Genomic DNA, 25,441 nt, shown 5'->3' on the forward strand with positions numbered 1-25,441 from the left:
TTCTAAGAAGTGCTTCTTAAACTGTGTGGCCAAACACCTTCACGGTTTCTCTAGAAACAGTTTCTAGAAAACTACTTTTAGGAAACAGAAACTGTTTCCTAGAAGCTTGGCCAAACAGGCTCTAGGTCACTTCTTCAATTTTACTCACATTACTCAGAAAATTCACCGAGGACCACCTGTCTGTCGCGTCTCTCTCCACCGAGGACCCACAATTCCGGTGGGTGGCTACACGTCGTCTGCCGCTCTCCTCTGTGCGTCGTATTAGGATTTCGTGCTTCCCCTTTTTGTTCTTCAGGTATGGTTAACTCTTCTTACTCAAGTCAAATTTTCGGATGAATTCCACTTCTATGCAACCGATTACATCATAATACTTACCTGTTGAATTGGTAATTTCAGCAATTGATTGATTGTTTTTAGATAATTTTGTCTTTTGATCAATTTTGATTTGTTTTGTGGTGGGTAGTTGGGAATCAATGGAAATATTATTAATTTCTTTGATTTGTTGGCAATTTGGGTACAACTTCGTTTATCTATGTGATTGAATTACTTGTTGTGGATGATTTTTGGGGGCCTGAGGTGATGCACAAAAAAGTGACTGTCAAAATAAAGGTCAAAATCAGATTATACGAGATGAACTTGAAATTTGTTAAGGATAATCAGAAGTTAAGCACTAGTACATAATTAACTTTAGGTAACACCGAAAAACTGTTACATAAAGGTGGTAAAGTGTACCCATAGATAATAGGTAACACTTTTTGGGTGATACATCTGCTCGTGCTACCTATTCTATTAGGTAACACTTTAAATAACATATGATAACACTTTTACTAGTGTTACCAAAAATAATTTTATGTAACACTTTTTCATTCCTATTGTAGCACTTTAAAAGTGTTACTCGTAATATCTTAGGTAACACTTTTTAACCATTAGTATCACTTTTTTATATCATTTTTTGATTTACAGTAACACTTTTTGAATCGTAGGTATCACTTTTCACCATATAACGTAACACCTTGCTCATTATTTAGGAACACTTTTCTATTCTTAGGTAACATTACATATTTAACACTTTTTAATATCTATTGTAACAATTGCAAAGTAATTCTTTTCATTAAATATAACAATTTAACAAATATTACAAAATTGGTTCATAAATAATAATAATAGTAATAATAATAATAATAATAATAATAATAATAATAATAATAATAATAATAATAATAATAAATTTATAATTTTTTTTTGGTAAAATAGCAATTTTATTACCAAAAGATAGTACGTACACAAAATAAGTTCCAAACAAGGAAACAACTAAGGAAGGGAGCACACCTGCTCCCTAACAAATTAACACATTAAAATAATAGTATTTGATGTATGATCTATGAAAATTAAATTATTATGTTCAAAATAAAATCAAATGATCATATCCAAAACTAAAATGTATAATCCAAAACTAAATGTCTTCTATCTTTTCATCTTCAACTGGTTTCCCTTACGTCTGCATGATTCTCAATGTCAACTTTAATATTCATTTGCTATCCGATCCAATCCATCATCTTGATCCTATAAGAAGTATAAAATTAGTAAGATCCAACATCCATAATCATGTAAAGCACAACCAAGACATTGCATTACAAGAACTGAAGTTAACATCCATAATCTGCTGCTTATAATTCAAAATGAGAGTAAGAAGAGAAGGAAGAAGCCTGATACCAAACACTGATATACTATACAGGGATTTTTTGGATTATTTGCCTAATATGCAGTCTTAGGAAGTCATAAACTCTGATTACTAAAATGGTTTTATGATCTATTACAAGATAGTGATAGTTTACTGTTTTCAAAGGATTCTTGTACATGATCTTCAAGCAAGAATTTTTTCATCAAATATATACCGACTTCTGGTAACCAAATCTAGTAGCATTAAAGTGACAATTTAGACTAAACCCAAATTCATTTATGTAGGAATTACTGCACAGAAAACCAGCAGTTGAATTCACATAAAAGAATTTTCCGAATCTAACAAAACTTTGCTAGCAAAAGAGTCATAATCGTATGGTAATCCTATATGAAATGGAGTCAAATAGATCACCTGTAAGTCTGTAACAGATACATTTATTCAAATTTCCACTTCACAACATAAAGAATTAGCTAAATTTCATCATCCAAAGCACAAGTCATTTTCTGGTGTTCTGAGTTCTAACAATCTTCTGAAATACTTCACTCTTCTGATTTCTGCCTTCCTTTCTAGCTTTCTACTTAGACTAGATAAGGATATCTAGTCCAAAAAGTACCAAAGGCAACCTTCTACAGTAGACTAGATAAGGATATCTAGATAAGGATATCTAGTCCAAAAAGAGATTATCATTGAGTTAAATAGGGAAAAAATTGGCTATAAGTGTATAGAAGTATATAACTACGAAGTGGAAATGAGCCAACCTTCTACAGTAGCTTTGCCAAGCAGGTAAGGCAGTTTACAACACCAACGACTACCAACAGCAACAATGCCCCAAGTTGGGACAAAAACTAGCTACAAACGGATCAACTGGTTGTTCTAATCCAAACAGAACGCAATTGTCTTGAGAGTTCAGACATGGGAGCAAAAATTACGAGCAACCTTACTTCAAGAGTTCAAGGATTACTCGAATCATCATTCCTCTAGACTAAACAAAATCCTAGGCACTTTAGTCTAATTTGGAGTAATTGGTAGTAGTTATCTTCTCCACTACAAAAAAGTAAAAAACAAACTAACTGAAATAAAAACAGAAAATAGCCAAATGTCTCGGTTACCACTTACCAGGGTCATTTTCGGTGGCATCTCCCGTGCTCTTATCTATCTAGTTCTTGCCAGCCACTTTTACTTGTTTTTGGTATCCTCTTCCTTCTCTTTTAGATCAAACTCATAGGGCATAAGTCTACAAATGAACAGAGGAAAATCTAAGCATTTAAGTGGCAGGACTAGTGTATTGAGGATAACAATAGTAGTTGCACCAAATATTAGGAGTAAGAAAGAGTAATTTTAGCAACAAATTGAATTTGAAGCACATCCTAGATCTTAACTTGCAACTTGCAACTGAACACTGAAGAGAGTGAACCTAAATATGACACATTTTGTCAATATTTCAAAAAATATGCAAAGACCAAGTGTTCAATGCGTAGCATCATCAAAGATCAAGGATTCAACGTACAAGTCCAAATAACATTGTACGAATGGTTACACCAAGCAGGATGGGCAGATTCCTAGGAAGATTCCAGCAAAGTAGACCGAAATTTAATTTACGGGGATTCAGGTCAAACTTTACCAAGGGGTGTAAAGTATTATGGTAAACAAATATTGGATATCATATATTAAAAGGCTTGAGAGAAATGATAGGACATATCACAATCAGAGTTTAAACGCTTCTTTCTGACACAAAGGAGTGGGTTAGCGTCTCTTTGAGATCATGTTCAATGGTCAAGGGTTTTACATGGAAGTATCGACTATCTCTTTTAAGATTCTACAATGCATAATTGAACACAATTTCCTTTTCTTTCCCTATTACTGGAGTGTAGCTGGTCTTTCCTCTATCATTTATGTTTTCTACATTAACCAAAATTTCTACATCCCTACTAATCAAAATAAGGTGCTTTTCTCTTCCAGATTTAATAAAACGAAACAAAAGGAGAAATATAAAGCAAGAGATAGAAGAGTATATATACCTTTAAATGCCAGTTTCTTGCTTCTCTTCCTTCAAATGTCATTTTTTTAACAAGGATAACATACTGAAAATAGCTAAAAGATAAGGAGCTACTTCGAGCATGAAACTAACCTACACTTAATAATAAATTATCAAGGATCAATGAACAAAGAACATCAGAACCAACACATGATATTTCTTCCTTATTCCCAAGTTTGCGAAATTAGAATACCTAGATACTTATAGATCCTGCAGGAAAAATACCAGGAAATACCTAGATACTTGTATTAGTTGTATATTCACTAGTGAAGTACTTAACTATGTACTTAATAAATTGGAAAAACTACTTAATCGATTTGTAGAGAGTATAGTGAAGTATGTACCCACTACAACCAGCCAAAACTGGCAAATTTTATTTCTACGAAGAGTTTAATTTTAACACTAAGTAAATTGAAATTTGGCATTTTCTGATGTGCAACAAATTTTCTCACTTCCACTTAAATAAGGAACAACCTAGAGGAATAACAAACAAATTATGATAAGCGTTCTGACATAAAATAATGAGAACAGCAATTTCACAATAAAATAAAGGGAGCTTAATCGATCACACAACACACAAATCGATTACAAAATCTGAAAATAAAACCCAATAAATCTGGTTTTTCCTCCATTAACCACGAATTAAAGCAAATCAAAATCTAATTGCAACTTTAATATAGACGATTATAACATAACCATTTTCATCTCAGTTTATACGTTTTAATTCAAAGCAAGTACTAACCTGGAGTAGAGAAATTTAACAAGATTTCAAAGAGTTTTACTTTTTCCTTTTTTATGGAAATTCGATTTTCCTTTTTCTGATTTTTTTTATGGCACCTCCAATTTTCTCATCCCCTTTCGATTAACACAAATAAAAATAATTATAATTGTGAAGAAACCAAACCTCTAAAAGATTAAGTTAGTGCAATAAGAATTCAGAGAGAATCACACTTACATAATTTAGGGTTTGGAAAGTAGAGAACTCAAAACCCTTATTTTCTGGAAGAGTAATAGAGACATTGATGCAAAATTGCTAGATTTAATTGATTTAAGATAATAATGTTACGATGGCTGACCGCAATTGTTAGTGATGGTGAAGCAGTTCTTGGGTCGGCCGTGAAGCAGTTGTTCATATATTGAAGGTGGAAGATGCAATCAACAAAGAAGTGAGAGAAGGGGATAGATGTTTCAAGTAAATTTTGTCTTTTTTAAAAAATTACAAGGTGGCAAGCTGAAGTTTAAATGGGTCGGCCCAGCCCAAGCTCCCATAATTTGTTGTACGAAGTAGTTCGCAAAGCTCCACAAATATTATTAAACATGATCAAAAAATTAATTATATGCAAGTTTGATACGAAGTACTGCTATGAAATTTTAAAGTCTTCCCTCAAAAAAAAAATGAAAATTTTAAAGTCTACCAACAAGAGATCCCTAATAATAAAGTGTTACAAATTACTGTTACTTTATATCTAAGTGTTACAAATTAGTGTTACCTTATATTAAAGTGTTACAAATTAGTGTTGCCTAATATTAAGTGTTACAAACAAGTGTTACCTAATATCAAAGTGTTACCAAAGTGATACTTATACATCAAAAGAAATTGCAACTCTTAAAGTGTTACCAATTGGTGTTACCTAATGTTACTTTTGTACTAGTGAAGGTATGCCTTATAGTTATTGGTAATCCACCTGTAAGCTTTGATAAGTTTTTGAAATCACTAAAAGCATTGGAAAATAAGTCTACCTATGAGTTTTGTTTGGGTGAAAGATAAGACTACTAAATCAGTCTGTCTAACACATTCATAGGCTTGGACATTGCCTAATCATAAATTTCTTGATTCAATATTAAATTCTCATTAGAATTTCCCAGGAAAAAGTAGTATAAACTCAGTTGAGCCAAAATAAAATATCAATATTATATGCTTAATCAACTATGCTAATCAAGGATTTAGGACCGCATCATCGTATTTTAGATCATCTACACATCATAAGACAATTATACCAAAATTTAAGGGAAAATCAAATTCAGAAAACTACAAGCAAACAAATTATCACATAGTACAGTCTTAAAGAGAAATTGAAAGCTATGTCCATTCCTGTGCACTCATTAGCATGTCGATGAAGTGAGGAAAATAATAAGGCTGCAACCAATTCTACTAAAGCTTAGAAAACAGGAAAAGATTAAAAGGAAGCTAATCCATTTTAGATCTCTTTAGCCTTGTCCTTAAGTCCTAATAATAAGGCCGGTATGAATGATAGAAGGATCTCTTTTAGCCTTGTACTTAAGACTCGAGTCCTAATTATAATTGTTTTGTGAAACTAAATAAATTTGAGTCCTAATTGTATATTGATTACTGAAACAATAAGAATCATATCCATCAAATTTCCTTTCTAATAGTTGATCTATAATACGGATAAATAAACTGAACTTTAAGGAGTTAATCAGATACGTTTGCTGCATTTTTGAACCACAATGCGACAAATAAAATGTAATTTTCAGCATAAGTGTAATAGTGAGGCAAATGAGGTGCGGCAATTCACCATTATTCTACTAGTGTTCATATGCGGCATTTTATTTACGTACACCACTTGTAAGCGCTATACTAGGGTTCAATGACATTTCGCTGATCTATAAAAAATGTCCAACCTTTGATTGGTGAACAGCCATGTTATGGCCTTTATTTATTTTTGTAAGAAAAATATTAAGCATGATATGGTGATTAGGTTTTTCATTTTGAAATCACACAATATTCATCTATCAAGAGGTTAAAAGTAGAAAATGATCCAAAAAAATCCAATTGTTATTTTTCTCACTTTTCTGTTCTCTCTTTTGCTTGCTTCAATTCATATTCTGATGCCATGTCATTCTATGCCCTTAATATTTATAAAGTGCTTTATGATTGGACTAGAGACTTATACACAACCTTACCTCTTATGTCCTGAGATGAAATTTCTGGAGTATTGTGTCTGGTTTTGTCCTGAAATCATACAAGGTTGAAATGATGAATGTAACTATAGTTTCATGTAGGTTGGCATGGTTGTTTTTACAAAAAAGAAAGCTCATTATGGTTCACTAGCTATTATGGTTGTTTTTACAGAAAATAAAGCTCTTAAATCTGTTACAAAGTTACGTAATGATGTTTTAAAGAACTTTTTCCTCCTAGTATGATCAGTTCACAAGAGGCTTCGGTGTGGAAACTATGAGAGCATTCGTTCACTTGAGAGACAAGGCAAGAACATGTTATGTATTCAGAACCGGCAACAGAATCACCAACAATCTGTACAGCTGCTAAACCAAATAGCAGTAACAGAACCACCACTGCATGGCAACCGCTATCAGTCCGGGGCAGACCTGAGTGAGACTGCAGTAATCAACTTCGCCAAATGAAGTTGACCTGGTTTGACCAGGAACCAACCCAGAGTTCTAATTGAAACCCCAATCCAACAGAACCAGCAATGTCCAATGTGTGAACTGAGGCAACATTGTAACAAGCGTAACAGAAACAAGCTAGCAGCCTGTAAACCCACCACCATGCCTGCATCCTCGAACAAAAACCCAAGACTAGCCATGCGAAAAATGGCTCATCCACGGGGTTAAAATGTAAGTCTTAGAAGTTTGTCTTAATTTACAACTATCCTACTTTGATCTGCCAATATTTATTGTGTTTTGGTTTAATTATGCTCATATGCAAAGGTTAATGCAAGTAATTAATGACATTAGTTTCGTCAAACTTAACTTGCATTATGTTCTGCATTTTATTTTGTACCAGGCTGTTAAATATGTAGAGTGTGACACGTACATCATTCAATGATGAGGAGAAGAAGTAGACAAAGGTCTTGAAGATATCTTGCAATTTGAACAATGCAGCCTATAAGCTGAAGTTGAAAGAATATAAACAAGCAGGGAAACTTTGCACCAAAGTAAAGACATTTCCTACACCATGATTAACTATAAATCTTATATGCTCTTCACCTTTGATTAATTTATTGTGGAAATTGTAGGTGTTGGAAATGGATGTCATGAATGTCAAAGCGCTCTATAGAAGGGCACAAGCGTATATGAACTCAACAGATCTTGACTTAGTAGAGTTTAACATTAAGAAGACACTGGAAATTGACCCTGACAACAGGTATATTTGAACTTCATATGATATTTCTAACTTCTAAACAAATGAAAACGATTATTAAGGAATATATAACTAGATGTGAACAGTGAGAATGTACAAAAAAGTGTTCAAAGTACTTGAGGTCCGAATAAGTAACCTTTACATGAAATTTGTTAGTTTACGTTTTGGTTGTTGTTAAATTTTAATGTTTTTTTTTTGATCTTTGATACTTATTTAAGTTCATTAGTTGAAAGTGGGGAGTGAATCAAAGTCATTTCAGTCAAAATATGACCTATAATGATCAAAGGAGCCTTAACTGTGTTAACTTGACCAAAGTAGGTGAGAACGAGTCATAAAAAAATTAAAATGAGTCTAATAAAAATGTAAAGGGTTTAAAATACTTATTTAAGTTTATTAATTGAAAGTTGGGACCGAAATAAGCCATTTTAGTCAATAGTGACCTTAATGACCAAAAGAGCCTTAAATAAGCATAGCTTGACCAAAGTAGGTGAGAATGAGTCTTTTAAACATAAAGTTAAGTATATTAAACATGTAAAGGGTTCGAAATACTTATTTAAGTTCATTAGTTCATAGTTGGGATCAAAATAAGCCATTTTATTCAAAATGTGACCTATAATGATAAAACGAGCCTTAAATGTGCATAACTTGACAAAAGTAGGTGAGTATGAGTCTTAGAAACATTAAAATATGTCTAATAAAAATGTAAAAGGGTTTAAAATACTTATTTAGGTTCATTAGTTGATAGTTGGGACCGAAATAAGCAATTTTAGTCCACATGTGAACTATAATTATCAAACGAGCCTTAAATGTGCATAATTTGACCAAAGTGGGTGATAATGAGTCTAATGAAGGTAAAGCTAAGTGTATTCAACATGTAAAGGGTTTAAAATACTTATTTAAGTTCATTAGTTGAAAGTTAGGAGCGAAATAAGCCATTTTAGTCAAAAATTGAACTATAATGAACAAACGAGCCTTAAATGTGCATAACATGACCAAAGTAGGTGAGAATGAGTGTTTGAAACATAAACATAGGTATATTAAACATCCAAAAGGTTTGAAATACTTATTTAGGTTCATTGGTTGAAAGTTAGGAGAGAAATAAGCCATTTTTATTATTATAAGGTTCATTATTTCATTGTTGTGAGCAAATTATGTCTTACTTTAATGTACCATACAATATTTATAATATAACTAACATGTTTTTTTTTCCTTGATGATCGATCTTCTTTAGGTATTCAACAATCCGAGGGAGCAACCTTTTACCATTGAGTAGATAAATGAAGTTCGAAAAAAGTTGGAAAAGTTCATTACCATTTATTGTCTTTGATATTTTCTTGTAGTGAATCTTAGATTATGGATGCTAGTTTTTCATAGGATTGTAATGTAATCAATTTTTATATTTATCATTAAATACTATTCAATTTATTTATCTATATAATTGGATACTTTTTTATGTGATGTATGGAGGTTAACTAGTGGGCGTGGTCTAATTGTATAATATATGTAGCAGGGATATCAGTTATATAACAAATATCTAGATCAATTGCGGCACATTTATATAGTGCGGCTCTTTTATATGCTTGTGCTGCCCATTTTTATGTCAAGTGCGGGCTAATTTTCAAAATTGGCAGCACAAAATTTGTCAAGTGCGGGCTCATTTTCAAAATTGGCAGCACAAACTTTGTCAAGTGCGGGCTCATATTGCAAAATTGGCAGCACCAAGTTTGTCAAGTGCGGGCTTATTTTGTAAATTGGCAGCACTTGAAATATCAAGTGCTGCCAATATTTTGGCAGCACTTGAGAAACATCAAGCGCGGGCAAGCCATGTGCTGCACATGTAAAAGCCCGCACTTAACCCCTTAAAATGAGCCCACACTTGAGTTTTTTTCTTCTAGTGTACCGTGATAACGGTTAAGGCTAGTACCAGAATCACGCAGCGGAAATTAATGTTAACTAACTTTCAAACCAACATAAATAACAATTATTAAGGCCACCTACAAGTTGGAACCATAGCGGCCCAAAAACCAAAGTATTAAAAATCCAACAAACCCAAAACATGATTAAAGTATTAAAATAGTTTCAAAGCACAAAAGAATGCAACTCTCTCAACCCTCCCAAGCTACATGATTTCGATCGTACTTTGTTCTACCAACCTGCTAAATTAATCTACTCCCCAACAATGCAAGTGCAAATGATGGATCATCATAGGGTCATTAAGGCGAAGGCCATGACCAAAAGACACAAAGCACGTAGTCAGCAAAAGCTGAGTACTTACAAGGCTAGAGTGAAATAAAACTATAAACATGCATCACTCGCTAAAGCACTAATCAACATGCAAAAGCCATTTAATAATTAACAAAACAAATCATGAATACAAGACTCGACTCTTGACTCACAATCTAATTAGAATAAGCTTCGAACGGGCCAAAAGAATATTCCATAAAGGAAGGGTGTTGGGAGCCCACCAACCACCATGATATATAATATAATGAATATCGGACCATACCGAGTGTCGGGCCATACCGACGGAATTCCAGCGCATAATTTAAATGAAACAACGTCTTGTATTATTAGTAGGAGATAAAGCTTTCCAGCAAGTCTCCCCCCATTGTTCATACTCAAGGTATATACGTTCCAAGAGTTTTGAAGCTTGTTCTGGTTGCACTTTACGTTTATTAATACTTTATTAAAGGCGAACTCGAGATTCAACAAACATACATACATACATACATACATACATACATTTAATAAACGACAACCAAAACAATCTCATTTTAATCCTTTAGGACTTGTTATCAATAAATCAAGACGTAGTGAAATTACTACCAAGTTCCTTCTCACAAAAGGTGAGATTCAACATCATGCCTATTAACATGAGGGTTGTGCCCTTGCACGAAAAATCCTAATTCATTTCATATAAAATATTCCCAACTAAACCCTACATGTGCGGTGGCTTGCGTGAGCTAACCCTTCACATGTGGTAAAATAAATAGTACAACGAGGTAAGAAGAATTGGCTCAAGAGTATGCTAGACATCCCGTACAATAGCATAACAATAAATAATTCATCCTTTGCATGTGAAACAAACCATACATGCATAAATATTGAACAACATGATTGAAAATGAAATCCATACTCACAATAGTCCCAACATGCTTGTTCAATCAACAAATCAATAATTAATTCCAGTAATAATAATCCACATGATTGCCCACCAAATCAAATATAAATCCACCAAGTTCACGTAATACAATTCACATCAATAAACAATCATGTAATTTCCCTTGACAATTCGTGTGGTCGCCCTAGACTTGTACGTACCTTGAATATCTAAGCGTAGGGGCCACTTTGAAAACACGATCACTCACTTAGAAATCACCTCCTATCATCAAAATAATGAAACCTTAATTATTTCCATGTTCATTAAATTTCCAGCAACTTTATGAAACTTAAAACCTTGATAATAATTAGAAATTAATCGTTCTTTAATAAATTAATGGTCTCAATTTGCAAAACTAATCCCTAGTATGAAAACATACTTTTTTCACCCTTAAAATCAATAAAAATTGACACTTTAAACCTTTTTATAAATCTGAAAATATAATTGATTATCATAATTAAATCAATCACCTAATTATGCTAATCAGTTGACCCTTTAGGTTTAGGTTAAAACCATAACTTGAATTTCTCAATAAAATCAATGTAACACCATAAAAATCAAGCCTTTATTAAATAAACAAATCTGAAAATTCGTACTTTAATAATTAAAATACGCTTTAAGAATTAAAACATGTAAATCATCACAATACGGTATTCACAACCGATTCCCGACATTTTAATTATTCAAAACAATAATAATAATATAATTTAAAATATGGAATTGAAATAGAATAGGCAAGGAAGAAGAGAATTATACCAATCTGGCCTATAGCACGGAACAACCACGAATTAATTGTGATTGGGAAAAAGAATTGAATGAACGAGCAAGAATACACACACACACCTTGTGTGTGTGCGCACGCGGCGAGAACGAAGAGCAAGGGCAGCAGCGCAGGGCGCTGGCGCGGGACAGCAAGAGGGACGAGGGCGAGGGCTGGGCGCGCGCAAGAGGGACGAGGGCTGGGCGTGTGGCTGGGCGAAAGCAACGCACACAAGCAACAACAATAGCACAGCAGCAGCAGCAGGGCACGACGAGTGCACAGCTGCGAGGGCGAGTGTGGGGCGAGGGGTGTGCGAGGGCACGACATGGAAGCACTCGAGGCACGAAATTCTCGTGTGCGGGTGAGTGGAGAGCCAGGCACAAGGAGAGAGAGAGAAGGGAAGACTGTGGGGCAAGAAAGGAAGGGAGGCTTTAATGAAAAATAAGGGGATCATTTAATGAGGAGAGTCCTATTTATAGGCTCTCAAATCCCTAGTGGGCTAGGCTTAGGAATTTGATATTGGGCTAGCCTAGAGTTTAGAATTAAATTCTTTTGATTGGGCTCGTTTAATAAAACGAGTTGGACTTTTATTTAAAAATCCAAACCTTTTAAATTACTTGCGACCCATTAAATTTCCCGACTCGAAAATTAAATTTGTTTCGTAATTAATTAAAATAATAAATATTCTAATGAATTAAAATACATTTAAATAACATTTAAATGCGAAATAAATTCTAAAAATCATAAAGTGCTTTATAAATATAATAAATATTTATAATTATTATAAAAATACGAGATATTACACCATCAAAGTTGGTATACCTGATGGATCTCAATTGATTGTTGACACTATAGGAGACACTACATTGAGCAAGAAATTAGTCCTACATAATGTTTTACTGGTTAAGGGTTTTAGACATAACTTGTTGTCCATTGGTAGACTAATTGAACACACTGTTGTGAAAGTTATATTCACTGGTACTGGATACACTTTCCAGGACCCTGCAAATTCTGAGTTGATTGGTGCTGGAAAAAGGACAAATGGTTTGTACTATTTTGTCACACCTTCAGACAACACACTATCAAATGCTGGGATCAACAAAGGTATTACTCTTCAGCAACCAAGGTGTAATACTGTAGCAAGTGTGACCGATGTAAATGTGGTCACTCTACCAAATAAAATTTCCATTAGTGTGTCTCAAGCTAAGGATTTGGACAGAAATAAGATTCATATGTTTCATGCCAGACTAGGACACCCCTCATTGTCCAAAATGAAATGTGTAAATGCTGAGTTTTGTAAAGGACTTTCTGAATACAACTGTGTTGTGTGCTACAAAGCTAAACATCATAAATTTCCTTTTGCTGTTAGTACAAGTAGAGCAGATGCATGTTTTGACTTGATTCATCTGGATTTATGGGGTCCATATAGAATCCGAAGTTTAGATGGTGCTTCATTCTTCCTAACTGTACTTGATGATCATAGCAGGACAACATGGACATATCTCCTTCATTATAAATTTCAAGTTGAGAAAGTTGTTTCTGGACTTTTGTCTATGGATGAGACCCAATTTAATACAAAGGTCCAAAGAATCAGGTCTGATAATGGAACTGAAATTGTGAAAGAATCCTGTAGAAATTTATTCGCCAATAAGGGCATTTTTCATGAAAGAAGTGTTCCCTATGTTCCACAACAAAATGGCAGAGTTGGGAGAAAACATAGGAGTCTTCTGGAAATTGCTAGATCATTGAGAATTCATGCAGGTCTTCCTAAGAAATACTGGGGAGAATGCATCCTTACTGCCACTCACCTGATTAACAAAATTCCTTCTAAAGCTTTGAATTGGAAAAGTCCTTTTGAGGTTATGTTCAAAACTCTACCTGAGTATGACACTCTAAGGGTGTTTGGTTCTTTGTGTTTTGCTCATAATGCTCATGTTCAGAGGGACAAATTTGACTCCAGACTAGAAGGTGTTTGTTCATAGGATATCCTGTTGGTTACAAAGCCTTCAAACTCTATGATCTTGATACTCACACTGTATTTGTTTCTAGAGATGTGATTTTCTTTGATACAATTTTTCCATATAAAATTTCCCCTGATTCTATTCCTGATATTGTTTCTTCCCCTTCTATTGTTCAATTTGGTACTGATCATTCCCCATCAATTGTACACATGGCTCCTAACACAAATCACATTGGTGAACCTAAACATTTACTTTCTTCTCCTAATTCTCCTATACTTTCACATTCACCCCCATATATTTGTAACTCCTTCATAAATCCTGATTCCCCCAGTTCTCATACTTCTATTCCTATTTTTGACAGTTCTTTGGCTTCTGGTAATCCTCAGCCAATTCCTAATATTGTTGTTGATTCTATTCATGTTCTTAGACAATCTACTAGGCCAATAAAACCCTCCTCGGTTCTTAAAGATTTTGTGGGTGGATATGTGCCTCATAGAGATCCATTGATTCAACCTAATGACAGTGAATCTCTTTAATTCTCTGTTGATTCTACTCTGGCTGACATTACTAGTTCAGTCACATCTGATATTGATTGGCTACTTGGTTTGGCTATACATAACTTTGATACTTAGGAATCTCTTGCCTCTTCTGTGTGCTCTTCTCCATCTGATCCTAAACATTACAATCAAGCTAAGGATAGTGAGCACTGGGTCATTGCTATGGAAAAAGAAATACAATCTCTTGATAGTAATAACACTTTGGGATCTCATCATGTTACCTAAGGATAAGAAGGCTTTAGGATCCAAATGGATTTACAGAACAAAGCTGAATCCAGACTATACAATAGACAAACATAAAGCAAGACTAGTTGCTATTGGTTATCAACAAGTTTAGGATAGGGATTTCACTCAAACATTTTCTCCAGTTGCCAAGTTAGCTACTGTTAGGATTGTTATAGCTCTTGCTGCTATGAAAGGCTGGATTTTATGTCAACTTGATGTAAATAATGCCTTTTTACATGGCTTCATTGATGAAGAAGTGTATATGAAACCTCTTGCTGGTTACACTAAGGCCAAACCAGGTGAATTTTGCAGACTCAAAAGATCAATCTATGGTCTAAAAAAGGCTTCTAGACAATGGAATAAGGAATTAAGTAAGTTCTTGAAGACTCTCCACTTTCCGCAGTCCACACAGGACTATTCATTGTTCACCAGAACACTTGATGGTGAATTTTTGGTTTTGCTTGTGTATGTTGATGACATTCTGCTCACTGGAACCTCTTCGATCATCTCAAATTGAAGAAGTGAAAATGGCTCTTGATCAAGCCTTCACCATTAAAGATCTTGGTCAATTAGCTTATTTTTTGGGTATTGAGGTACACAGAAATGATCAAGGTATATTTCTTTCTCAAAAGAAATACATTTAGGATATACTTGTTGATGCTGGCATATATGGCCTAAAGTTATCTACTGATGTGGGAGACTTGATGGCTGAACCTGATCTTTACAGAAGATTGGTTGGCAGATTACTTTACTTGGGCATCACCAGACCAAATTTATCATACTGTGTGCAACACCTAAGTCAGTTTGTTCACTCTCCCAGAGTACCACATTTGCGTGTTGCTCTTCATGTTCTCAAATACTTGAAGGGAACTTTAAGTGATGGCATTTGGTATTCTGCCAGTGCTGACCTTCATCTGTCTGCCTATAGTGATGCTGATTGGAGCTCTTGTCAGTTTAGCATTAGATATCTCAGTGCCTATGCTGTGTTTCTTGGCCCCAATCTGATCTCTTGGAAGACTAAAAAGCAAAGAAGTCTTAGTAAGTCTTCTGTTAAAGCTGAATACAGGAGTATGTCTGCTGCTTCAAGTGAACTTTTTTGGATCCAAGGTTTACTTGAGGATCTTCAAGTGATTTTTCCTTTACCTATCACTTTATATTGTGACAACACTTCTGCTGAACATCTAGCTAAAAGTCCTATGTTTCATGATAAAACTAAGCAACTCAAAAGGGATATGCATTATGTGAGAGAACAGGTTGAACTGGCTTTATTCAAACTGCTCATGTTTCTAGCTCTCAACAACTTGTTGATGTTCTTACTAAGCCATTTGCTTCTTCTCAACACCAGTTACTTTCTGCCAAGCTAGGACTTATCTCCAAGGTCCAGCTTGACGGGGGAGTATAGGAAATATTATTTATTCTATTTTATTATTAATTATAACAGAAGTTTGTTACAATTCTGTTATTGCTGAGTTGGCCTTATGGTCTTGTATATAAGCAGTTTATTCTGCTTTGCTTCATAGGGTGAGAATAATCGAAATACAACTTATTTTCTTCCCAAATTCTCTCTACAAACACTTTGGGTTTCTTCAAATAGCGATACACTTTGCTCAACATGTATATTATACACCCGATTGCCCAATACAGTAAGCACAACATGTATATGACGCGTAATGAGTGCATGATGCGTACATGATACATGTCGTGGTGTTGTTCTGTTTGAGAGGTAATTTTTGGAAAGCAATTCCTGAGAGATGGAGAAAATACATTGGCATTAACTTCATAGTTTAGTAGTTACTTTAGTATGGAGTATTGTTTAACAAAGATACTCCCACCGGTCGCTAAAAGATTGTCCCATTTGACTTTTTGTGGACTTCAAGACACAGTTTAAAAGCTTAAATAACTCTAATTCTACACTCGTAAAAATTATAAACAATTGATATTCCCAAAATATATATTGAAACGAATCTAACAAGACCCCACATGACTATATTACTTTTTATAAGTTAATGAGAATTCATGGTCTTTAAAGTTTCACCCAAAAAATTGCAATGGGACAATCTTTTAGGGACGGAGGGAGTACATAATATGATTCGTTTAAAGTAGATACAATTGCATGTAATTTTTTCAGGATTGGTAAGAAAATTTGCCTTATCAGACCAGGACGTTGCCAGGTCAACTTGTTTCGGAATAGTGGTCAAGATTCTGTAAACGATTAGAATACATTTATTCAACTACAGTGTAGGTCCTCATTCTTTTTTAAGGTAAGATAAAGGATCCTACTGAAGTTGTAGAAAGGAAATTCTCACCTCCAAAGAACACCTGGTGATGTTTGATCCCATAACCTTAAGGGTTTAAGGTTATTAGGCCAAATCTTGGTCGGTAGTCTAGGGCCTCTTGAGGATGATTAAAATGATGAGGTGCTCCAAGATAGTAGGGGACCATGAACATCGTGGAGGTCTGTGGTTGTTGAGAGCGACGGAGAGAGATATAGAGTGCATATAAGTAAGGTCTTTATTGCATGAGCCGGTAGTTGTAAAAGCTTGTCATATAAAAAGTCAAAATTTTATGATTATATTTTACGAGTACAAGATGTTCCGGGTGTGGAATGAGAACAGCTGACTGTGGGATACTTGATTCCTGTTGAGAGTGCCGGTTGATATCTGCACAACAGAATGGATTAACGAGCCTCGGGGTGGTTCGAGGATCCCCCCTCTGATGCTTAAGTAAGAGTACTAAGGGATTAAGAGGTGATTAAGAGGTAATCAGAGAGTAATAAAGAAGTGTGTTTAAGTGTTTGTGTACCTCATAGCAATAAATGAGGTGCTCCTTATATAGACCAATCCAAGGGTACGATCAGGTGGGTCCCTTGTAGTTGGATAGCGACCTGTTGATAGTGACCCTTGGTTGGTTGTCCTCTGTGATAACACCGGTAAGGTTCCTCAAATATTGCCGGTAGGTGCTGTTTACCTAAGATGACCAGATTACCTGCAGGTTGAAGTTGGTAGAAGTTTACCTACGGGGAGTTCTGCCGGTACCCAGAGGTGCCGGTAGGACACCCCGTACAACTAGCCCCCTCAGAGTAAGCGCATATATGACAACTGTTGCGCTTGCTCTGAATAATGGGAAAAAATAAGTATTATTTTGATACCTGGTGGTACAACTAGCCCCCTCAGAGTGAAGCGCGGGCGTTGACTGTGTTGCGAGTGTTTCTGAGGAAAGACCTCGAACAGTTTGTCGACTGTCTTCGCTCTGATAGAAGATTTTGACTGCTAGGTCCTTTGAAAAAGATTTGGACAACTAGCCCCCTTGAAAATATTTGGACGACTAGCCCCTTTGAAAAAAGATTTGGACGACTAGCCCCCTTGAAAAAAGATTTGGACAACTAGCCCCCTTGAAAAAAGATTTGGACGACTAGCCTCCTTGAAAAATATTTGGACGACTAGCCCCTTTGAAAAAGATTTGGACGACTAGCCCCCTCTGAAAAAAGATTTGGACAACTAGCCCCTTGAAAAAAGATTTGGACAACTAGCCCCCTTGAAAAAAGATTTGGACGACTAGCCTCCTTGAAAAATATTTGGACGACTAGCCCCTTTGAAAAAGATTTGGACGACTAGCCCCCTTGAAAAAAGATTTGGACGACTAGCCTCTTTGAAAAATGTTTGGACGACTAGCCTCCTGGAGAAAATTTTTGGACGACTAGCCACCTTGAGGATACTTTGGATGACTAGCCACTTTTTGAATTTTTTACCTTACAAGTGGCGGGAGATTGCTACCCACGTTCTTCCACTTGGCCTTCATCCAGTGCCTTATTTTGTGCGCTTAGTTTGGGCCATTGATTTCGAGTGTAACTGACCTTTTAACTGTTTGACTTAGGGGTCATGACGTTTCGCATACCCCCCTTTGACCTATAAAAACCCTTAACCTCTTCGAGATTTTGCCATTTCACCCACTTTTTCTCTTGAAATTCCGACTTTTCTCTCTCTTCCCTTGGGGTTTTTCGCTGAACTTCGCTGTTGTTTGATTTTTCAAGCCTTTGTTGTTGTGGTGGTTTGAATTTGCCAAGGTTACTAGCCTCCTCTTTTTATTGTTACTGAATTTCGGGTTTTTCTTCCTCTCTTTTGTTTTTGTGTTTAATTTTTCTTCATTTCTGTGTTTTTTGTAGGTTCTTCCTGTTTTTCTCTTTCGCGTGCTTCATTTGTATTTCAAACTCTAGAAAAATAGTAGGTACCCCCTCTTCTATTATGCTCCTCTTTGTTTTCTTAGTTGTTTTTGCTTTTCTGCTGTGTTAAACTTTTAATTATCCGCCGCCTTCAAAAATGACCAAAAATTTGGGTGGGGACAATCCTTCTTCTCAACCTTCTGGGTTTACCGGTTGGAGTGTTCCCCAAGAGAGTAACTGTAGTTGGGCCCAGGTGAGGCCGCCTTCTCGATCTAGTTTAAGACGGACTGCCATTCGTGAGATATACGACGAGGGTTTAAGTCAGGCTGAGAGGGAGCGTTGTTATGCCCTACATCATCTACGGGCTCGAATGATACGGGAAATGAGGTCTCATGAGCGTCCTATTCCGGCTACTGAGCCTGTTTTAGATGTTTCCCCTATTTCGGTGCGATATTATATTCGTTCTTACCGGGAATTTTTGGATTCCGCCGGCAGTGGCCTCGGGCAGTATGGAACTAATACTGGCAACTTTGGTGTTTCTTTTGGTCAGGCTGATAGGATGGCTTCAGAACAACCGGCTAGCACTAGCGGGCGCCGCCCTGGTAAAGAGCCTGTGACTGATGACATAGATATGGCTACCGGCGAATACTCCGATGGTGATTCCATCTTCGAGGATTCCGCTGGTAAGGATGTTGATGAACATAGGGGTGGTGATGGTGATGACGCTGGCGTATCTGGTAGGAATGACACAGACGTCGGTGACGATGGTATTGGTTCAGATGATGATGATCCGGCCGACGTGATAGTGGTCGACGTTCTTGCGGATGAGGCTAAGGAGCAGCCTTATTTTACCGATGACTCCACAGATGTTCATAGGAGAGAAGAGCTCCCTCCTTTAGATAGTCTTCCTCGTACGACCGAGATTTTGACGACTTGGCGTGATCTGATCATAAAGAAAAATCATGTGGTTCATGGAGGGACTTTTCTTGGATTGCCGACTGAGTATAAGTTAGTAGTGCCGCCTGAAGGTGCTACTATTTTTTACTGTCCTCCCGGCCATATTGCTGTGTACGCGAAGCATTTCGATTTTGGGCTTCGCTTTCCTCTGCACCCTTTTGTTGAGAAGATATTTCGGGCTTGGAATGTCTGCTTGGCCCAAGTTACCCCTACTACCATCAGAACTGTTATTTCGTATGTCTGGCTGTGTTTGTTTAAACAATGGCCGCTGACGTTGAATTTATTCAAGCGGCTGTTATGGTTGAAGAAGGATGGTGAGACAGGGTGGATGTCGGCGTATAGCGCAACGAGAAGGAAGACTGTGCATCCTCCTTTGTCGAGCTGCAAAGATTGGCAGGATCGTTTTTACTTTGTTCAAGTTCCTGACGACTTTTCTCTCCGACGGACTTTTACTAAACCCCGGCCTCAAATGGAGCAGTACAACCAGCGTGGTTTGGGCAAGCGGGAGAGAAAAGCTTTTGATTATCTGGCGTGTGACATTTTAGATGTCGGCCTCAGCAAAAGGCAGGCTGTAAATCGAAATTGGCTCCCTAATGCCTATTATATTTTGGGTAGTCAACCCCTGTCTGCTGTCGGCCTTTGCAACACCCACTACTTTGGTAAACATATTTTTAGCTGAATGGGATGTATTTATTTTTGCTATTTTTAGTTTTGTGTATTGAATAAGTCAGTTGCCGGCTTTAATTGTGTCCTTGTCTTTGCAGGTACCAAAACCTTGGATAGAGATATTCTTGGTTTTGACGAGAACTGGAGACCTGTGTGCACGCAGCCTCCGTCGCCTAAAGGAAAGTACGACACCATATCAACGTACTCCACACGGGCCTCCTCCCGTCGCTCAACCGTTACCATTACTAAGAACCGTGTTGTCGCCGGTTCTAAAACTAAATCCTCATCTGCCTCTATTTCGAAAACTGCGTAACCGTCCAATATGCAATCCAATCCAACCGGCCGCGGTGGAAAGACCCGAAAGAGGTCGTCGCTTACTAGTGGGCGCTCTGACCCCAATAAGAAATCTAAGGCTGCTGGCGGTGATGATGTTTCGGCTGCTGTTGACACCCACGAATTCCCCATCGACGACACTCTCAAGAAGACGGCATTCTACCGTTGTGGTTCATCCATCTCCGCAGCCGTCCATTGAGATTTTGGACGTGGAGGGTGGTGGCGGCGAGAATGAGCCTCCACTTCAGCATTGTGCTACGTCGGCTGCTGTGACAGGGGGTAATTCTAGTATGCCCCCTGTTACACTAGTAGAAAAAACCCCTGTTGCAGCCCCCTTGTTGCAGCGTACATGTATTAATACGCTTCAACAAGCAGTCGGTCAACGCGGGTCAAACCCTTTAAAGGGTTGTTGCAGCGTACAAATTAATTGTTCCCTGCAAAAAAGTTTGTTGCAGCGTACGTTATAAGAGCCCCCTGCAATAGCCCGTTACTGTTGCAGCGTACATTGTAAAAGCCCCCTGCAATAACACATTGTAAAAGTTTTTCGCTGCAACCCAACCAGGTTTAGCAGGTTAGTTCAATTTAGACCAAAATAATCTCAAAACTCTAGACCAAAAATTTCATACTCCCGCCTCCCGAGCTCAACTCCCTTCTTCTTCCCTCAGCTTTCCTGCGTCGCAATCAATGTAGCTTCCTCGTCGGTGGTTCTCGCCAGTCGCCAGTGGGTCCTTTTTTCTCGCCTCCTCGTCAGTCGCCCTAGGGCTGAACTTAGAATATTTTCAATCTGAAAATTTTCAAAGCCTGCTCAAATTGACCTTCCCCCTTCTTCTTCCCTCAGATCTCCTCTACGGACCGACAAACACCACACTCAGTGGTGGACGTGAGGGCATACCCAGACGACCACGCACACTTCTTTTTCTCTCTCCTCTCACCTATACCGGAAAAAAAAAACCCTAGAAGTCATGGGGTTGTTCCCGTGTTTCAATTGCTCAATATTCTGTTCGTTCCAAAGTTAGCAGGTCAAGGAGGTTTCAGAAGATTGGAGTTGGGGTTCCCATCTGCTGCAAAAGAAATACATTGATTGATTTTGAGGAAAGAACAAGCGCAAATGAGGTATAATCTTGTTTGATTTGTTAAATTTATGCAATTATTGAAAACCTTGTTGGATTTGTTGTTTAAATATTATGGTAAATGTGGTTTGTAATAAATTTAATTAGTTGATTTACTTATGCATATGGTTCATGTAGTTAATTTCTTTGTTTAATTGATTGATGAATCTGAATTTGAGTTTGAATCTGTATGAAAATAATCTGGGGTTCAGAAAACTAGGGTTACGAACATAAAGCAGCTTGTTACGGTAGAATTTCAAATTGGAGCCTAAAATAAGATTAGGACAGCTGGTATAATTCGATATCTCATACAATCAATAATTTATAGGTTGCAAAATTATAAACTGGCTCGCAAGTTTGATGGTTTAGGATTCTCTTATGTTGAATTGGATGGAAATTCTATAGCCTGTGAAATTTCAAAGTATACTTGGATGGCTTCTCCGGCATTGTTCTTAGATATTCGACTTATGTTGTTCCTCACTGATTTCACATTTCAGATAGTTTACTAGTTTAGGCTGGGAGTTCGGCTGCTCATTTCCGTTTTCTAAATAAGCTTTTATTCTTCACTTTACAGCCTTATTATCTTATGTAGTTGGGTGGTATTGGTGGCAGTCACATGAAACATAGCTTCCTTTTACAGTGAACAAAATTATTTTCTCACCCATATATGGTTTGGTTTGGTGTCGGGTCTGAGTTTATGCCTGTTTTGGCTGTTTCTGTGCGCTTATCTTAATTCATGTAGGCGCGATGAAAAAGAAATTATAATCATGCCGCTGGAAAGCAACCAGGGTGTATGTTAAGGCCTTTCATGATTTTCATGCTTTTTGTACAGCTTGTAACTCGCCCAGTTTTTTAGCAAGGCAGCACGGAAGCAGCTGAAAATGTAGCAGATATCATGTCTACTTATTTTGTTCAAGAAGTTATCTCAGCATGTATACCTCATGTTTATCCTTCACGGTGTGGCCATGGTTGGGCTTGTCTTCCATTGGTTGCATCCAGTGCCAAGATTAGCCTTGCAAGTCATTTACCGACATCTTCTGCTAGAGGGACTTCTGCAAGTGATGCCAACAGTTCCTTGGCTTCAGCTGGTATTGCTCAGTACCATCTTCAGTTAGACATAAGAAAGCATTTGGTCAAAATTTCACCAGTTAGAGTTGTACTAGCATGTATCTTCGGAGCAGTATATTATACAGTAGTAATGAGTCATCCATCCTCAGTCCCTTGAATGAAGAGCTGCTGCATTCACCTGATACTGACAGGATATTCTTTGAATTCGCTCTTGACCAGTCAGAGAGGTATGCAATGTTGTTGTATACTTGTATATGTCACAATAACTGACACAGTTTGTTTAGGCTTAATAATTGACTGTTTTTGTTTGCAGATTTCGAACTTTGTACCGATAGATTCAGATGCAGACTAATCTTCACTGAGTTTCTGAGATTGCTGTAACACCCAAGGATACAGATGATGCTGGTGGGATACAGAACAATAGGAAATCATCTGTTAAACGATCTCGAGAGAATGAAATTGCGAACAACAGAGAATGATTTTGATTTTCGAATGGATCTAAGTGATGAAAAAGTGAAAATCTACATAAGTGAATTGCGAACAACGAAGGTTAGTTGTAATATTTGAATTTGGAGTTGTATACTTGTATTAGCGATTTTATGTTTTTAATTTGATAATTTTATTGCATTTTGATTTACAGAGAATATATATGGAAAATTAATATGGTGAAGAACCCTAATCCGCAATTTAATTGGTTACTGGATTTGGATTGATTTTGGACAAAATGGTTAGATTTGGATTCAGATTTTGTTTATTATGTTATTGTAATAACTTTTGATTCAATCTCTTAGATTTTCGTATAAATTTGTATGAAAAAGGAACAGTCTTCTTAGCTATTGATTTGTTTAATTTCTGCCATTGTTGTGAGTATATGTTTGTTTTTCTGTCATATCTTAATGTCAATTGTTTGTTTGAAATCGGCATAAATAGATCCTATTGTTGTTAGATTGCGTAATCATTTGATAAACTAGCTCATTTTCTTCCGTGAGTGGTAGGTAGAAAAGTGTAGTTTGCTGATTTTTCCTTCCCTGCTATTTTTTTCTTATTAAATTCCAGAGGTTTAGGGTTTTTTATGCTCAAATTTCATGTATTTCATGCAGATTTGATAGTATTGCTTGACGATTAGTTTAAATTGGTTGGAGATTTGATTGATTTTTTGCAATTATGCTTTTGTATGAATCATTTCGATTGAAGTTTTCTTTTGTCTGAATTTGTTATATTCAAATTTAGACAAAAGCATAATTGCAAAAATTCGATCAAATCTCAGGTTCTTACCAGATGAGCTTCTATTTGGATGTTGTATCTGTGTGGTGTACGTCTGACACCGTTCTAATGTGAAAATGTTCTCAAGCTCATATCGTTAAATAGTTCTTGTTATTGCATGCTACTTGGTCGAATTCTGATTAAAATTGCATGACATTATGGCACTTCTTTGGTTCCCATCAATGTAGTTTTCTTTCAATTGGCCCTCTTAAAAGATCAAAAAAGTAAATAAATATGATGGTAGTAAAATAGTGAAAAGGGTGAGAAAACCTCTTGCTGCTGTATGATGTGTAATCATTTACATGTCAATGAGTATATCTTTTACAAGATCCAAATGAACAAATACATCTCAGATAAGCGTATGCTTAACTAGTCTACTTTGCTTGATATTTAATTGTACTGCCGTCTATCGGTTACAATCAGTTTCAACCTTGGTTATGCCGACTGCAATTCGGGTTTATTTTGTTTATCAACTTATATTGTGGAATATTATGTTGGATGGCTAGATGCGCTCCAATACAAAATTGTAAAAGGGATCTGCAATTCTGCATGCAATATAGTTATATTTTGCAAAATGAGGCATTGAGGAATATGATATTAACCAGCAAGAGAAAGCCTAAAGATAAGATAAAATGGATGAACTGTTTCTTCATGGAAGCAGAATGCTAAGTCTGTAAATTACTACAAGCTAAATTCTTCCTGACAGATTCTTTATCTTAATATGTTCTTATCATCTCATCCCATCAACTGGTAATCATTTTTTTATTTACATTTGACATCATTCGATGTTTCAGGTACGGAAGCAATTGAAAGATATTTTCCTTCAGTGGGATCTCATTCTTCTCTCTTTATTTTTGCTGTGTTGTAATTCTTTATTTTCATCTAAGATTTTGCACCTCATCTTAATTGATTATTCTTGGCCCCTTATATTTGTCTTAGTTTGCGTGCAGCTTTGAAGAAATGCCTACAAACAGTTTTGCTGAAAGCAGGTATTTTTGTTCTTTCATTTGATAATCATGTCTACCTGTTCAACAATTTGACTAGCTGAAATACACAGACATACAGTTGGTGCCTTAAATTTAATATCCTAGTGCTTTTTTTCCATGCAAATGTTAATCATGCAGTAATATGTGCTATTGTTAAAGAAGTAAAAATCTGTTTGACTTGCTGAATTTAAAGGAAGACTTTCAAATCCGCAATTTCTTTTTGTATATATTATGAGGCGTAAACGAGAAATCTATTGCTTCATATTATGTTTCCATCTATTCTAATATTTAATGTAAACATCATGCCAAATGGCTTTCTGTGTCCTATCTTTCAGAAAACTAGTGGAGAGCTTGTGATGAGATGGTACTTCTCCAAATAATATTGAATTTCTATTTGA

At 36.3% G+C, this 25,441-nt stretch overlaps 1 protein-coding gene across 9 annotated transcripts; it reads left to right on the plus strand.

The window, feature by feature from the left end:
- Window positions 1-23,584, plus strand: LOC110801848 (uncharacterized). Of its 9 annotated transcripts, none has more exons than XR_008930829.1 (5): window positions 65-295; window positions 6,811-7,313; window positions 7,483-7,633; window positions 7,715-7,842; window positions 9,071-9,295. XR_008930829.1 is itself a non-coding variant. In XM_056840626.1 (3 exons), the coding sequence occupies exon 3, from the start codon at window positions 18,819-18,821 to the stop codon at window positions 20,295-20,297; it is 1,479 nt and encodes a 492-aa protein (XP_056696604.1). In that variant the 5' UTR covers window positions 1-295; window positions 12,758-12,863; window positions 18,665-18,818; the 3' UTR covers window positions 20,298-20,376. The 9 variants fall into 9 exon arrangements, 2 of the variants coding, with proteins under 2 accessions (XP_056696604.1, XP_056696605.1); XR_002537005.2 differs by having other exon boundaries at window positions 69-295; window positions 6,886-7,313; XR_002537004.2 differs by having other exon boundaries at window positions 70-295; window positions 6,877-7,313.
- The last annotated feature ends 1,857 nt before the right edge of the window (window positions 23,585-25,441 follow it).

This window comes from Spinacia oleracea, chromosome 3 (genome assembly GCF_020520425.1).
Source record: "Spinacia oleracea cultivar Varoflay chromosome 3, BTI_SOV_V1, whole genome shotgun sequence".
NCBI lineage: Eukaryota > Viridiplantae > Streptophyta > Magnoliopsida > Caryophyllales > Amaranthaceae > Spinacia > Spinacia oleracea.